This window comes from Brachionichthys hirsutus, chromosome 17 (assembly GCF_040956055.1).
Source record: "Brachionichthys hirsutus isolate HB-005 chromosome 17, CSIRO-AGI_Bhir_v1, whole genome shotgun sequence".
In the NCBI taxonomy this organism is placed as follows: Eukaryota; Metazoa; Chordata; class Actinopteri; order Lophiiformes; family Brachionichthyidae; genus Brachionichthys; species Brachionichthys hirsutus.
Genome location: NC_090913.1, coordinates 3662346 through 3678921, shown reverse-complemented (window position 1 = coordinate 3678921; position 16576 = coordinate 3662346). Strand labels below are relative to the sequence as shown.

Sequence of the window (16576 nt, the reverse complement as noted above, 5' to 3'; positions counted from 1 at the left end):
ATGGCTGTTTTTCACAGAGATTCAGTGGCAGAAGAAGATAATATTCAGTCAGGTACCCGACTCACTCCAAACTTGACGCTCTGTGGTCGACGTGCATGTCAGACTGGAAACTCTTCCGCTGATCAGGTAAAGAATGGACTTTGAGCAGTGTGGCAAATCAAAATTACGAAGCATGACTTCAACAAATATATCTAAATAAGATTTTCCTCCGAGAAATAAATTATTTCCATACTTTACCTGTTTCCCCAAGCATTGCTGGTACCACATGTTAAATCCCTACTCCAGAATATTTGTATTAAAAGGCTCTGCAAACATCATGTTGTAGTAGATCAATGTGAAAAAAACACGATCTCAACATCGATAAGAAATTAGGGGAATCAAGTATCCATCCATCCATCTTCAACCGCTTTATCCGGGGCCGGGTAGCGGGGGCAGTATCGTTGCATCTCTAATATATATATGTGTGTGTGTGTGTGTGTGTGTCTGTTTCTTGTATCTTGTTGCTAAGCAATGCTTGAAACTTGTAATGTTTTTAATTTGGGCCTTTGTCTCTCTGCACTCGTTCAGACACAAGAAGGAGTCAATGTCACAATATTCTTTGAGGCTCTGACTGGGGGGAAAGCCTCATCCCACTTGGAGCTCCGCAATGGGGGCAGCACAGCCATCTTCTACACCTGGAAGAAGGTTCTCATGCCATGCTGCATTCCTCAGCTGCCATTAAAAAGAAGGACACCGTGCTTCTACTTGATCTGCTCCTCAGGTACAACAAAAACACGAGACATCATTGCTGGCACCAGTCTTCCTTTCAACCAGGCGTCAAACCTGTTTTCATTTTGCTTCCCCTCCCATTTAAGGGTTGATCCTTCCAAATGAAAGCCAGCAGACAGAGTTCATATTTAAGCCACTGGAGACAGGCTTCATAAAAGAATTGTGGCAGCTCAACACCTGTCCTTTGTTGACGCAGGGAGCCTCCTTTCAGGTCAAATTGATGGGAGTGGCTATGAGTCCAGACACAAATCCTTTCCTTGAGGTGGTGTAAAATTTATTTGTGTGTCTTGTTTTGATTATTTGCATCAGCTAAATGCGTATATGCTTTTGTTTCTGTTGCATGTGCAAAGATAAACCTGGACAAGAAAGTGACAATAGATATGTGTAAGTCAATTGTGTATGAGATGGTGAAGGAAATTCACACCTCAGAGAGACCCAGCTCTGCTGTTGAATTGCATATCTGTGAGGAGCAGGAGTTTTTCAGGAAAAACCCCAAGGTAAATCCTGCAGTAATCAGTGAAGAGGGAATATTTTGTACAAATCCTTTGGTGTTCTTTTTTTGGTACAAAATAATCATATGATCAGTGGTGGCACACATTTTCTACTCAAGTAGAAGTACCAGTGGGGGAAAAAGAGGTAATAGTATCAAGTATTAAGGAAGTCTTAATTCAACTTCTCTACTCAAATAAAAATAATGAATGATGCAGGCTCTGAAATGTACTCTAAACAGTAAAGTATAACATAGCTTGTAAAGCGCTCTTAGCTTTGCTCCTGTTCTGGCACACACATTTACTCACCTTCCTTAATTACAATTTATAACATCCATCACAGTCGTTAGAGGACAATAACTGTCACTGACAATTATCCTGTAGCATGACAATTTAATTTAATGCAAAATGGGCATTTATATACACACATTTTGCTTTTGTCACATGGTGGTCTTGTGGTAATGTCTATACTTTTACTCCTGTTCCATTTAGTTACAGTTCCACAGTCAGCCAGTGGAGGACCTAAAGAGACTATGGCAAATGGTGAATCCGGGAGGATCCCAGGATTTTTCTGTTGACTCACTCCAACAGGTAGAGAGATATTATATATCGTGCCTTACCGCTTTAAATGCTTCCTTTGTAAATGCATGGTGTTCTTCTATAATATTTAATACTGTCCATTTCCCAATCTCTGTAAGGTGGTGCGCTCTCTGCCAGAGGAATCCGCTCAGGAAAAACACCTTGCCCACCTCAACTCTCTGTATCTGCAGCTTTCGGAGCCTTCTGAAATGAATCTTCATATATCTCATTTACCAACAGCAGAAATATGGTGAGATAACATCTCATTCCACACACCACACCTGCGCACACAGTATAATAAACCACCAGGTTACAGTGGTATGTGGTTCCCCCCCCTGCAGGCAGCTGCTGTGGACAAAGCTATTGGACGACATGGTTGTCGAGGCTGCGGGGTTCAGGCATATCCTCGGCCTTTCACAGACAGAAACATGGACAGAAACAAAAGAGAACTCCCAAACCTCTTCTACTGGTGAGACAAAGAGCTGACCATTCAGAGCCTGGAAAATACTCGATTCATGCAATTTATTACCATGTAATTACATCACAGATGTGGCTGACAACCTTGATGAGGAAAGTGAGCTAAAAGTAGGAGCAGTGAAGGAAGACGAGCACGAGTCAGAGGTGGCGGTAAGGGGAAATAATATGGTTGTGTGTTTGTTAGTTCACTTGCCTATACCTTAATGCATAAACGAATGCCTGCGTAGGTTCTCAGTCATCCAGGTCCAGGTATATCACGAAGAATCAACTGGACTTGTTCCAGTTTGATTGAAGAGGTTTAAGCTCTCATCCAAGAGACTTCTTCCGTTCTAAATGACTGGTAGAGCGTCCAGATACTTATACAGAGTAGTACCGAACACAACCGACTCAAAGTGATTTTACTATTTATGATCCAAGAGAACCCCAAAATGCGGAGACGGGGGCAAAGAAACGTTCAAAGTCTTCAATGACGTAAAACACAAAACTCTTTGCAAAAGAACTGACAAAAATAAACGAACGAAAACCAAAACCTGACAATGTTGCACGCTTTCTCATCCCCCCATGATGAAGCTCAGTGGTCGTTATTATTATAGCTGTGATGTTATCACTGCGGTGGACAACCTATAAGGCATCCAAGATGCCATCTTGTAATTGACTGTGACAATGTAGGAAAAATCATCCTGTTGAATCAAATTTCTATCATCAAACTGAGGTCAAGAGCTTGTCAATCATCTTGTGGAAATCCGAACTTGTAATCAGTGAAAACTCTTCTGGAAATCATTGAGAATTATCATGTCTGTCATCTTATTTCTGTCTGTCTGTCATGCCTTAGCATAGCGCTGAAGTTTTGCATTTGACTATTTGCTGTTGTTGCTATTTTGCGTTACATGTTGCACGACTGCACCAAGGAAAATTCATAGTCTGTGAATCCTTTGACCGACAATGACGATTAAACTGATTCTGATTTACAGGACAAAGGCAAAAGCAGCGATGAAAAAGAAGAATTAACCTTGCTGACAGAAAACATTGCAGATAATCCTTTGATGTTCCCTTACACCATGTTCATGCACAGAAAAGCAAGTCTTATTTATTATCATTTCATCTGTGTCACCCATGTTTTTAACGTCTTCCATATGTGTGTGCATAGGATGAATTGACTAATACGTATTTATCTATCCGTCAGGTTTATGTTCTGATGGAGGACCTGGTGGACTACCTGTTTGATCTGATTGATGAGGACAAAATGTGATATTAGCATGAGAGGCTAGTTTATTCTGTTCAATGCACTCGGATAGATATATTTGTCTGCCTTATATTGTGAACTCAATAAATATTTTGTTCTTCATTCAGTCATCAAATTCCTACAATTGAAAGCCAAAGGGCTTTTTCAATATATATATATATATATTTAAAAAGTACTTTAACTCTTTCACAGTCATTGACGTCTGTAAACGTCAGTTGGAACCCAAATGTTACCTGTCATTGATGCAATCAAGTAATTTTAGATTTAACAGCGGGTCTGAGCACCAAATCCAGAGGCCATATTGTTTTATATATGATTTATAGCCCATACTGTTCAGCAAGAAATGCACACACATGTTTTAACTCATCACTACTTTAGTGACAAATTCTTTCTCTGTAGGTGGCAGCTGTTTTTGGATGAGCGATAGACATATGGATATAGGAAGAGACGAAGATAATTGTGAACATTTGTGAGACAAATTCAAGTAGCTCACACTCATACAGAGAATGGTAGTTGATTTGTGTAAGGTTCATGGTCGTTTGGGGAGAAAAGTGTCGGGATTGCCAGAAATCATGGAAAGGATGAACGGATGGAGGCCTGAACCACATTCTCAGTGTTGTTTTCTAGAAGGAAACCGCTGTTCAGGTGTTTGAGGTGTCATTAAAGCACAAAATATTAACGCCAAAGTTACCAGAGAGTGTGTGTATGGCTGATTGTCTGTCTTTGTGTTGCCCTGCGACGACCTGGCGGCTTGTCCAGGGTGTACCCCTCCTCTCGCCCATTGACTGCTGAGATAGTCCGGTTGGAAAATGAATGCATGAAAGGATTTGGCCCAGCAAAAAGTGCTATATGGACACTTTTATACATGAGGTTAGACTTGTGCTGTTTTCATCACTCCAACACTTAGTAATGGCCCCGCGGTGCGCACGTCGGTGGGCGTGTGAACAGATAGGCCTGGCCCTTCCAGAGATTCGCGTTCAGTTCACTGAGTGGGACGGGAAAACGGGAAAATAACGAAAGGAGGAAGAGGTTGGGCGTCAAAAATAAATAAATCCAGAAATCTATTCGTCAGAAACGTCACTGGGCTTGACGATAGATGTCGAATTACAGCGTTTTCTTTATGAAGTGCGTTTGGCCCGTGTCGGCCACCGTACTGATTCACTCTGCGGAAGTTGTGAAACTGTCCTCCCGACATTAATATTCGGCGACATGATTTCTAGATTTGTGATTATTCCCGTAAATGCGAAATGATCCAACTCGTTTAAAAGTTGTTTTTGATTGATTGAGCCATTTAGATTATCTATAAATGTGGTGAATAACATCGTTATCCACGCGTAGCCCTCGTAGGTTTAACATTATTTACAGCCAGCATTGCATTATATTTTCTATTGGCTAACTCCGGTTCAGCATCGGCTGGCGATTGATTAATTGATCAAGTGATCTGAGGTCGGCATGAACCCACAAAGGCTCCGGAGTGATAATGAAGAGATGCCGAAAGGAGAGGAGCGCCGTGGACGTGGTGAGGATGGATCGTCCCATGCAGGAGAGCTTGGGTGGTTTTTGTGCTATTAAATCACTGCCATACTAGTTTAATGATTTTATCTATTAAATTAACTTGTTACATTTTTGTTTAAGGATAAAAAAAAACATCCCACAAATCACCATTTTCAGGAAATGCCACTGCAGCAATTTTACTCATTATTTGTTAATCTTTTATGCTGTAATTAGTCTAATTTATTTTCTTTATTGCACAGACTATTGTCATGCCAATGTACAATGCATCCTTTTGGCTGGATGAATGTCTCCAGGCCATAATACACCAAGACTTCACAGGACACATGGAGCTCAGTGTCTTTGATGATGCGAGCAATGTGAGTTTGTTTACTTGCATCTATATTAATATTATATATAATTTATCTCTGGATATGAAACTGTGGTTGAATTTCAAGTGTGTGTAACTGTGTGTTCCCGTCAGGATGATTCCTGGAACGTCGTGGCAAGTTGGGAGAAGAGACTGGAGGCGAGGGGCGTCTCTGTGGTGATGTCTGGGTCCAACTACGCAACACCGAGAGGAGGTTAGTAGACCTTCGTCTGGAAATGAGTCGGTCCTGATCTGATTATCTTTTTCACATATGAAATTAACTGCTGAAATCATAAATTGACAATTTCTGTGGTGAATTTTTTTCAGAATAGAATAGAATAGCACTTTATTGTCAATGAAATTGCACAGTGCAAAAACCAGTAAAGTAAATCAGCACACGTAACTGAAAGTCCACTTGGAGATGCTTCATAATGTTCATGTTGTGAGGGTCATGTGGCTGCACTGGCTGATTGGCCTACGACTCACACCTGGTTGCTGCCTCTCAGCCCAGACACACCTGAGGCTGATTACGACCGGCCTTCATAAGCCCTGCTCCGCCCGCTGTTCCTAGTCGGACTATTTTTCATGGATCGCGTCCCTGCGTACAGAACGTCTTTCTGCCGCTCCTCATCCCTGGGATCTGCCTTTGTTAGAGTTTTGTATTTTGAGCTTGCGTATTTGGTTTGTTCTTTTGGCTGTGTCTTTTTGTTTAACGAGATATTTTCGTTGGGCTCCAGCCACCCCGTAACCCGTGCGCAGCTCCGGGATAGTGACTCGACTGATGAACATTCCAGTAAAGCTTATAGTCACGTTTGCACTGTCTCCGTCCTCTGTTTCTTGGGGTCCTCTCGCACCAGTCCGTAACACATGTTGTTGCACGAGTAAACAATTGGGATTATTCTTACACTTATATTTACACTCTGAATTCGTATTATACTAATGCTCACTTTTTGTCTTTCAGCGGGATATGCAAAGAATAAAGCAATATCTCAGAGTTGTGGACAATACTTGTGCTTTCAGGATGCAGTAAGTGTGTGTCTGTCTGTGTTAGAGGTTATGTCTCTAACACAAGTTCGAATCCGACTCTCGGCCTTTCTGTGAGGAGTTTGCATGTTCTCCCCGTGTCTGTGTGGGTTTCTTCCGGGTTCTCCGGCTTCCTCCCACGCCACCAAAAACATGCACATTTGGTGAATTACTGACGCTAAATTGCCCATCGGTGTTAGTGTATGTGTGAATGTCGGTCTGTGTGTGACCTTTCGATGAACTGGCGGCTTGTCCAGGGTGTACCCCGCCTCTTGCCCGTTGAGTGCTGGGATAGGCTCCAGAAATGTCTTCGACCCGCAAAGCGGTAAAAAATGAATGAATGTGTGAGTCAGATTATCTGTCCATCTCGCACAGCTCTCAAACTATATATGCTAAATTCACCAAACTTTATATTTATTAACCGTAAGAAGTTTTAACTTTTTATATTTAGAATTTCTATAATTTCTAAATTGTCAGTTTTCTTGGAAAGCTATTTTGGGTGACTCTGAAGGGGGTCATTATATCTATAGCCTATTCTAAATTTGACATTTCTTCTCTAGGATGATGTTATGATGCCTGAAAGAGTTCGTTTGCAGTACGAGGCATCGTCCCGTCACCCAAACTCTGTAAGTTCTCCTTCATAAACTGTATGATTTGTTGTGTTATTAAATAACTCGCCCCGAGTCCAGCTGTAAGTAAAGCGTGAAACTAATTTATTGCTTCTCTGACAATATTGGAAGTATCAATGTTGTATGTACGAGTGATCGACCGATATGGGCTGTTTTATGGCCGATACCGATTGTTAGTAGTCAAGGAGGAACCTGTATGGCAAAATACAATTCTGTCCATCTGTTGCCATCACCTGCTCTAATGATTTGCACTGAATGAAATCAGCCGGGGTTGCTTCCTGTTGTAAGATTTCAGAATAAATGGACCTTTTGAAACTTAAAATAACCCACAAAAACATAATAATTGGATTTATTGCAGCATAGTCTCTGAATTTCTACAAATGGTTTCACAGGATTTCCTAAAAGATGATATTTGCCATGCTCATATTTGTGTATGTACTTTAATGATAGTTGATTGGCTGTAAAGTTCAGAGGGTTCCAGAGGGGTCTACGGAGCGTTATACTCGCTGGATCAACACAACCGCTCAGGATCAGCTCATCACACAGGTAAATACCCACATCTCGGTACACAAGGTCTGTATTCAGGCGCATATTATCCAGAGGAAACACTGCCAGCTGTCTGCCCAGCGTGGATCTTGGTGGAATCTGATGACAGTTAAAACTTCTTCTTTTTCCACTCATCCCCTTTGATAGTCATCGGAAAAAACATCTATTCTTGCGTCTCAGGTGTACACTTCTCATGGGCCCACAGTTGTCATGCCGACGTGGTTTTGTTCAAGGACCTGGTTCCTCAGGGTGGGATTGTTTGACGAGGGAGGCAAGGTGAGAATTAACATGCAACCAGATCAAAAGCCTTCTCACTTGAGTGTTTGTTGTGGTTTTTAAAGTTGAATTTCAACATAATCATATTGTTGCACATGGGAACTACCATCAGTAAAAAACACACACACAAAAGTGCAAATCTAAACACAAAAGGTTAAGCTGATTCATTTTGATTGAATAAACATTATACATCATATAATAACCGTTATTTGTCTGCATTTATGGTGTCACCTCCCGTCTCCTCTTCAGGGAGTCCCAGAGGACTTGCTCTTCTTTTACCAGAATATTCGTCAAGGAGGGGGCATGGCCAGAGTTGACAAGTGCTTGCTGGTGTATCGTTACCATGAGATGGCCGCCACACACTCTGTAACAGAGTAAGTCAGATTCACATTTCCGATTTCCTTTCCTTATACCGTGCATAAAAAAGATGCTAAAGTTTCACATTAAAACGCCAGGAAGGAAGACCTTACAGTGCAAGACTCAAAACTGTCAACATTTATAATAGATAGATAGTAACAAAAATAGTCCCATTCAGCTCCACTCACTTATAATCACATACACTTTGACCCCCTCTTAATTGCAGATGTTCACTACCATTCAGGATTTTCTCAGGGGTCCATACTCTACCACATGTAGACACACATTTTGAGAATGTGTTTATGTCCACACAGAAGAGGACAGGTCCAGGACACAAAAAGTGGAGCTCCAGTAAAGTGCATATACAAAATCATGGTACAGTGGACAGGACTTGCATCAGTTGCAGGTAGCAGCATATCTGCCATGTTTGATTTCTGAATAATAATAAAATTATTATAGAATAATAGAATAAAATCTTTTTATTCTACAATTAAATATAATAATAGTAGAATAATTTTGCTTTGTCAACACGAGCTTGACAAAGCAAAGTACATTATTTACCCTTTGTTGTCTGAAGCATCCCCTTTTAGGATGTGTATATTGGACTTTTGTGTCCATATTTTTATCAAGACCGTCTTGTGGTCATCCTCTAATCCTCTACCTATCTCCAATATTTCCAGGGAAACTATTTGGAAGCTGCGAGTTGACTTTCTGCAGGAGAGAGTTCTCAGCCAATGGGAGAACTTCACCATATGGAATGCTGGGAAACTGGGCCGGAAGCTGTACCGATGCCTCAGCCCAATGAATCGGGAGAAGGTGAGTTATGTCCAGTTGTGCAATCTAATATATGACACCAGATAAATTATTTTCTGTTTTTTCTATCTTGTAGTTGTGGAAGTGATGAGAGAAATCTCTGATCTTTCATATAATTTCTCATATATTTGACAGGTGAAGGCTTTCTGTGATGTCGATGAGAAGAAAATCCACAAAGGCTTTTACACCTATGAGGAATCTCAGGTTACATCAAACACCGCAAAATGCAAATTATAGCAGCCTTAATGCAGTCTTTGTAATTTGTGTTCCATCTGGATCACGATAACTCGATGACCAATAATCATGTGGGGTTTGTGTTTTTCTCTGTTGGTACAACTCCAGCAAAGGCCTAAGCCAAAAATACCTGTTCTCCACTACAAAGCCGCTGTTGCCCCTTTCATCATCTGTGTTAAACTGGTGAGCAGAAAACGTGTTTGGATACTGTGCAATTTTTAACATTGTGCTTTTAATTTAAATGGTAAATGACATTTGATTTAAAAATATTTCTTTTTACAATTGATATAAAGTACAACAGCGTACAAGTGTAACTATTCTGTCGTCAAGATTACTAGTTGCCTACTCAGATCCCGATCCATAATTGACCCCACCTATTGACAGTTTTGAGATTTACAAGAATAGTCAGACAACTCCCTGACCTCCCTACAAATATACTACACAGGGTTACTTTCCAAAGACCCAGTTGCTAAACGATTTTGGGATTAAATGAAACCCCATTAACCGACAAATCTGCAGACGTTTTGCGTGGTCAAAAATATTTTATATTTGCATACGTATAGGCCATTTATACTGTACATGAAATACATATTGATCCTGGTATGGATGTCGTAAAAAGGACAAGGCGTTTCAATCCCAGATAAATAAGATCGGCCGTGGATTAGGATAAACTATTTTATTGAAGGATCTTATGCGGCACAACATCAGTTGTGTACCTCATAAATACTCTCCTCCCCATTATGTAAATTACTTTGACAGAGTTTGTAAATTATGTACGTACTCACTCACGACTCCGCAGCCAGTGCATTCCACATTCGTTACAGTGATTTATTGTCAGTAAACACAAATGTTAACATTTTGGATAGCCCGTCGTATCTCTGAATCGTACCTTGTTAAGTGAGGACCACCTGTAATGCAATACATCTGAACTGTGTACATTTGGAATTCTTATTTTTTTGACTGATAACAATAATCACTGAAGGATGTTCATTATTGACACATTTTCTTTTCTATATTTGATTCTTCTTTTCATGGAGAAATATTTAACTTTCATGATGGTCTGCCATTTGTAGGACATGACGGGAGGCGTCCTAGAGGCAAACCTCAAGTCTCTGCATCTAAAGGAAGGAAAAGATTATTACCATTTCAACTGAGAGCTTTGTGAATGAAGAACACAAGAGGAGCCCTGCCACTCTAAGAAGAAGAATGCAGACTGAGGGATGAGCAAAGTGACAACAGGAAGATTAACTTAAACTGGGGGACATGGATAATACAACAAGAGGAAGAGTTTATTGTATTTATAGGCTTGGTGAAATAATGTTCTACTTGGGAGAGTTGATGGAATGGTTGTTCCTTGCATGTGAATCAGAATCAGAATACTTTATTAATCCCAGAGGGACATTCTATCAACAGTGAAAAGAACTCCAGTATCATATGTCTAAATCTGAGACTACAGCCAGGAGGGCATGGGAACAGGGGAAAACGCAATCCTGAACCTGTCCAAAGGCCAAGCAATTAGACTAAAAGTACTTCTAAAGCTCATGAATTAATTTGATAACATTTATTTAGGCATGATAAATCTAACTTAAAAAGCACTCAGAGAGTGCAGATCTGGGCCAAACCAGGCATTCCCCTCATAATTTGATTTACACCATCCGCATGGTGATCTGGATAATCATTAAAAGGTTATAAATTGTTCTTGGTATCTTTATATACCAACCAAGAAAAGTAAAAAATAATCTGAGTTTTTGTGTATTTACAACTTGTTTTTTCATATGTAAATGTGGTTTTCGATGTTAAAATGTAATCTTTTTTTCCCGACCCCATTCTGGAATCTGATCCAGATGAAATAAGGTAAAATAGAGGTCCCCTCCAGGAGCTCTTCTGGATCATCACCCAAATGTAATTATCCTCGCATTGGTCAGTATTGTCTCTGTTATAATTTAATTTTATCACCACGAGTGACATTCATTGCTTTCCTCACAGTAATGTTGCCTCGTCTTTTAGTTCTATGGTGTAACAATAAAGAAAACATCTGTAAAAAAGAACTTGAGTCTTACGAGTGATCTATGGGCGGCATATTATACCTGCAGCAAAACATAGTTTCTAAAAAAAATTCACAATACAATTTTAAAATGGGAGCTTGAAGTCGCCTTTGTGTACCGGAAACGCACGAGTGTCAAACCGGAAGTAGACCCGATATTGAGACGCACGCTTTCCCACCGTCGATGGATTACGTTCTTGCTAACTACTCTGCCCGTCCGACTGGAAAAGAACAGCGAAGCGAAACAAAATGAAGTAATTCTGTGCTACTCCTTGAATACGAGGCGCAATGGATCCAGCGGAAGAGCCCGCTTCCATTCTGTGGGGACTGGACCCCATCTTTTCTGCCTTTGCCAGGCTTTATGTGGGAGACATCCTTGATATGGTCGAGTCAACACAAGTGCCAGGTGACTTTAATAACTTCTGAACCATGCTGGTTATTGATTAGGGACTGGACGAACAACGCTGGCCCGTCAGCACTGCGTCGCGTCACGTGACCGATACAGGATGTGTCGTCCGGATGTGACGCGCCAAAATGTGTCTAAAAGGAAACAAAATGTATCGACTTGTTTCCTGTCGCCTATTGGATTTCCGCTCTGCTCCCATTCATGGATCGTTCTCGGAAATGTGTGAATGAATCCATTTTTAGTGTTATTTCATATGATTGAACACTTTGGTTATTAAAATCCCATAAAATCATTTTAACTCTGAATTTTATTACATACAAATTTGCTATATTTTACATGCCAACTCTTGAGCATTTACACAAACAAGCAAAATTTGAACCCTTCACATGAACAACTTCACTCAGCAAACAAGTGGAGAAAATGATATTATATTTTAAGTAAGAGACTAGCAATTGAATAAAATAATGTTGGATTTACACCCATCACTATTATTTATTTGTATTTTTTTTTACGACAAATAAGTAAACCATCATCATTCAAAACCTCACTGAATATTTATTTGAACAGTACGAAACGATCAACTGTAATGTCGTGTCAGTAAAATTTGAAAACACCAACCTTTTCAGATTGTACAATCAAATGAGAGGATTTAAACTTGAGTCTAATGAATGTTCATTTCCCATCATCACTTCACAGGCATCTACTTCTATAACTTGCATCCAATCTTCAACGTTGATGTTTTTGGGACGGTGGTTTACAAGAAAGAAAGAGAAGACTTCTTCTGTTATGGAGGTATTTTTTTCTCTTTGTAGTTATTTGTTGATTTTGATGTTTATGATACAAAGAGCCTGAACATACACACAGACTAGGGATTTAAACATATGGATACTGTTTTACCATGTGAAAAAGCAATTTATTTAATATATAGTCTGATATGTAGTCAAGTTTCCACAGGACCTGAGCTCTTCTGATAGATTGATGGCACGTATGTGGCTTTGTAGGCGCTTTCAGTTCCTAATTTGTGCTGAATGTGCTGTATGATCAAAGTTGTATTGCACATGAAATCATATTCATTCTTGATCACATATCCATCATTACTGGACATATGTTAATATATTTTAAGTCCCATTGCATGCCACCCTTCACTGTCAGATATGTTTCGGGGAGCACTATTAAGTACATATTGTCTGTCAAAAAGCCTTATCTTTGAATGCCTTGGCTTTAAAGGTGTAGCTATTTGATAGCATAGAAAAGCGCTATCTAAGTGCAGTCCATTTGTTATGTTCGCTGGGCGCAGCTAGGGCTGCAGCCATTTGACGTCATCAACCGAGAATGCATTGTGCACGGGAAAACATGGCGACCACCATGTATCAAATTATGCTGAAAACAAAACAGATTTTTATAAGAGATTTGTATATATTTTTGTCAATGTATTTACATAGTAGAGGTCTACGGTTGTATTTTTAGACCGATTTATAGTTACAGTGTTCTACTGCCTTATTTGCTGCCTCTTGTTAAAGCCAAAATGTGCTCACATTATGTAACATTTGGCTCACTGGCTATAGTCCTTGCAGGTGTTTGATCAAATAATATCAGCCAGCTAGCATTTACTGTAGGGTAATAACACATGAGAGAAGTTTATCCACTATGATGTACCGGTAAGTATGGTAATGTCTGTGTATTGAGTGCTTTGTCCTCTAAAATTCAATGTTGCTGGTGTTCATCCTGTTGTGCCGTGTATATATATATATATATATATATATATATATATCATCCCTCTTGACGTGACGGAACCACAACATACTTACTGTGCTTGGTGATCATGGTAATGAACTCGAGTCCAGAGTGGGCATCAGGTGCCATTGTGTTAATGCACAGTCCTAATGCATGCACATGCACACGTACTCTTATATTTTGTGTCATGCCAGTACCTTTCTTCCTTCCCACAGTGGATGATGGTACTGGTGTTATAAACTGCCTCTGCTGGAAAAATAACTCATCAAACGAAGATGAGGGGCCTACGAAATGTAAGTTTACGTTTCAGCGTTTGCATGGTTGTTAGCTAAGCTTTGCATTTGAAAGGCCGCAGTATGTGTTTAACAAATTATCATGTGATTTTTAGATTGTTATTGATCTAGAAGGTTTCCAAAATATATATTTTTAGGGGAATCAATGATCTGACTATAATGTCCACTTACCTAATTTTCAATATTTCAAACCAACACAGACTGCACAGTCAAAAGACTAAGTGAATATAAAAAACATGGAGTTCATAATCTTTAAAATCCTACATGATAATGATATTAAATATCTTCAAATGTGTTTCACACAAACTAATATACCAATATATATATATATATATATGTTAACACAAACCATTGTGCAATGTCCTGTAATTTTCATATCAAGCAGGACAGAAATGCAGCCATGGGGCCCAGGGAGACTTCAGTCCAGTTGCTGAGCTGGAGAAGCTGAGACAAAGCCAAAGGAGCCGATGTCACCTGGAGATTGGAGAGCTTCTCCGAGTCCGAGGACCGGTGAAAACATCAAGGCAACAGAGAGAAATCATGGCTTCTACCTACTGTTCGTACCAAACGTTCTATGCAGACTGCAGTGGCAAATTTGATCACTGTCCACTTCTACTGCTGCTTTTTAAATATTACATTAGGGAAACGGGTGTCTTTAAATATCAGCATTACAGTTTTTGTTTTTTTATTCAAATAAAACAAATGCGGCAGCTCCTTGAGCCACAGTCAAGTGTCTAGCAAGTTTTGGTTCTTGCACTGTCATCTTCTTTTATGATATAAATGTCTATTCTGATGCACGACAACACACACCACATTTTTATTTGACATTACACACCATACATATCCTGTGTGCATTATCTGTGTTTTTCCAGATAAGGTAAACGACCCAGTGATGGCGGTCCAGATAACCTGGATGACGGAGGTCCATGAACTCTACAAACTGTGCTATGACAAACGCCTCCAGCTACAACCTGTTGTAATGGGGTACAAACATCCGCTCCATAACATACATCACGCTACAAAAAATGCTATTGTGAGGCTTCCATGCTATATGGTGTAAATTTGAATTGAATTTCCATGAAGTCAGCCAAAGAGAATAGAACATCTTCCCATCTGTTCAAATCGCTGCATCTGAAGTTAAACCTATTCTTTATGTAGATGACATTTTTACAAATGTCATTACAGATTCCCCATGTCCAAAAAACATGCAATTTAGGGGAATTGATTACTCAAAATTTTCTATCTCATAGCAAGCCGGGATAGGCTCTCGCAACTCCTGTGACCCTCAAAGCGGAAAAAGCAGATGTATGTAAGAAAATGGATGGATGGCTATCGAGGCTAGACTGTTGGGTCTGTTTTTCAGGGACTTGGCTATCAGCTCTGTCTGCAAGGCGAGCAGCATCATAAAGGATTTCTTTAAGCAGAAACTGGTGACCAAATTCAGACCCTGTGATGTTCAGGACCTTCTCCAGCCTCTGATCTCAAGCCATCCTCAAACGGCGTCGGCAAACCAGGTAAACGCGTAATAAAATGGCAACTGCTCTGTTTTGATCGTGTGTGCGGTCAGAATGAAGTGATGGTCAAACATAAGACTTTGAAGTGGACTTGTGTGAGAATAAAGAATGGAGCAACAAAATAAGAAGAATAAACAATTTAAACTGAAGCAGTAGTTGTGTTAGTGTTTCTGTACAATCATCATTCTTTGTTGCTGTTGGAGGAGCCGGAGTCAGTGAAGGTTCTGTCTTCATGCCAAGAGCTACGCCAGCTCACGAAGGAGGCCCTCCAAGTATTACAGGATGAGGGTACGGTGTATCGCAAGGTCAAATCCGAGGATGAGGTCTATTATGTATGAACAATCAATAAGATTTCTTCTAACTTCTGAATTAATCCTATCAGAAAGAATGTTTCATCGGTATACAACTGCTTAATGTCGCTGTATATTACCAGGTCACCGTTCATGACAAAGATCTATTCATTGCCATCAAAGATATTATCAGGGAAGACTCCAAGAGAGAGAAATGTAAGTATGCTTGATCTTTGTTGTTTACTTTGGCGCGACCATCTTCTTTGTACTGTTAGTACATTATATCGGCACAATGGTCGGACCTAATTTATGACACTAATCTTCTCTACATTTGCATTATCATATCGGATACCTTTTTTGTGATACTGCTTGTTTAATGGACCTCTTGACATTCTGTGAAATGTTTACCTACCTGATTTGTGCGATTCTTCACATCATTGCTGTTTCCCTCTGTGTATGTAGATGCTGAGAAGGGATGCCATATCCTGCACATCTTGTCTGCAATCAGGCAGCGCTACAGCCTCAATGTGAGCAGGATGGCCCTGGAACTAGTCCTCAAGTCAATGGAATGTGACAGTGACGTTATAAGCATGAGTAATGACCATTATACTATGTTTTAACTTGAGCACAGACGGCTGAAGAACCCAGCAGAACTAATTGGTTGAATGAGTTATTGCTTCAAAATGTGAGTATGCAATATCACCAACATTTGAGCGCCCTTTCATAATGACTACTTATAAATAGTGAAGCTTGCTCCATTTTAAATTACTACAGCATGCTGGTTTGCAAAAGGAAATAAATATTCAATCTTCATTTATTTGATAATACGTCTGAAAAACTGGATGTCAGAAAGCTGTCAGGGCCACTGTGCAGCCTGTTCTGTGATTTTTAAATAAAAACAAAATAATTAACAGAGTGGACAACTTGTTTTTGCATCACTAAATAAGATGTCATAAATCTTGTGGCTCAAAATTAGCAAGGGTTTGCCTTAAGCCATATTC

The 16576-nt window shown here is 39.9% G+C and overlaps 3 protein-coding genes across 3 annotated transcripts; all 3 read left to right on the top strand.

Moving 5' to 3' along the window:
• Positions 1–3561, top strand: mycbpap (mycbp associated protein). Its single transcript, XM_068750976.1, has 9 exons — positions 1–126; positions 568–760; positions 855–1030; positions 1119–1265; positions 1749–1847; positions 1955–2085; positions 2177–2304; positions 2383–2462; positions 3496–3561. The coding sequence occupies exons 1-9, from the start codon at positions 1–3 to the stop codon at positions 3559–3561; spliced, it is 1146 nt and encodes a 381-aa protein (XP_068607077.1).
• A 236-nt stretch (positions 3562–3797) lies between these two features.
• On the top strand, positions 3798–16469 carry stn1 (STN1 subunit of CST complex). The gene is made up of 10 exons (XM_068751509.1): positions 3798–3807; positions 11622–11744; positions 12441–12536; positions 13694–13771; positions 14154–14327; positions 14644–14755; positions 15135–15270; positions 15492–15617; positions 15719–15791; positions 16038–16469. The coding sequence occupies exons 1-10, from the start codon at positions 3798–3800 to the stop codon at positions 16193–16195; spliced, it is 1086 nt and encodes a 361-aa protein (XP_068607610.1). The 3' UTR covers positions 16196–16469.
• b3gntl1 (UDP-GlcNAc:betaGal beta-1,3-N-acetylglucosaminyltransferase-like 1) lies at positions 5005–11328 on the top strand. The gene is made up of 12 exons (XM_068751510.1): positions 5005–5074; positions 5310–5426; positions 5531–5630; positions 6378–6442; positions 7000–7065; positions 7519–7614; positions 7795–7890; positions 8140–8264; positions 8928–9063; positions 9196–9264; positions 9403–9477; positions 10368–11328. The coding sequence occupies exons 1-12, from the start codon at positions 5036–5038 to the stop codon at positions 10446–10448; spliced, it is 1065 nt and encodes a 354-aa protein (XP_068607611.1). The 5' UTR covers positions 5005–5035; the 3' UTR covers positions 10449–11328.
• Positions 16470–16576: the final 107 nt, after the last annotated feature.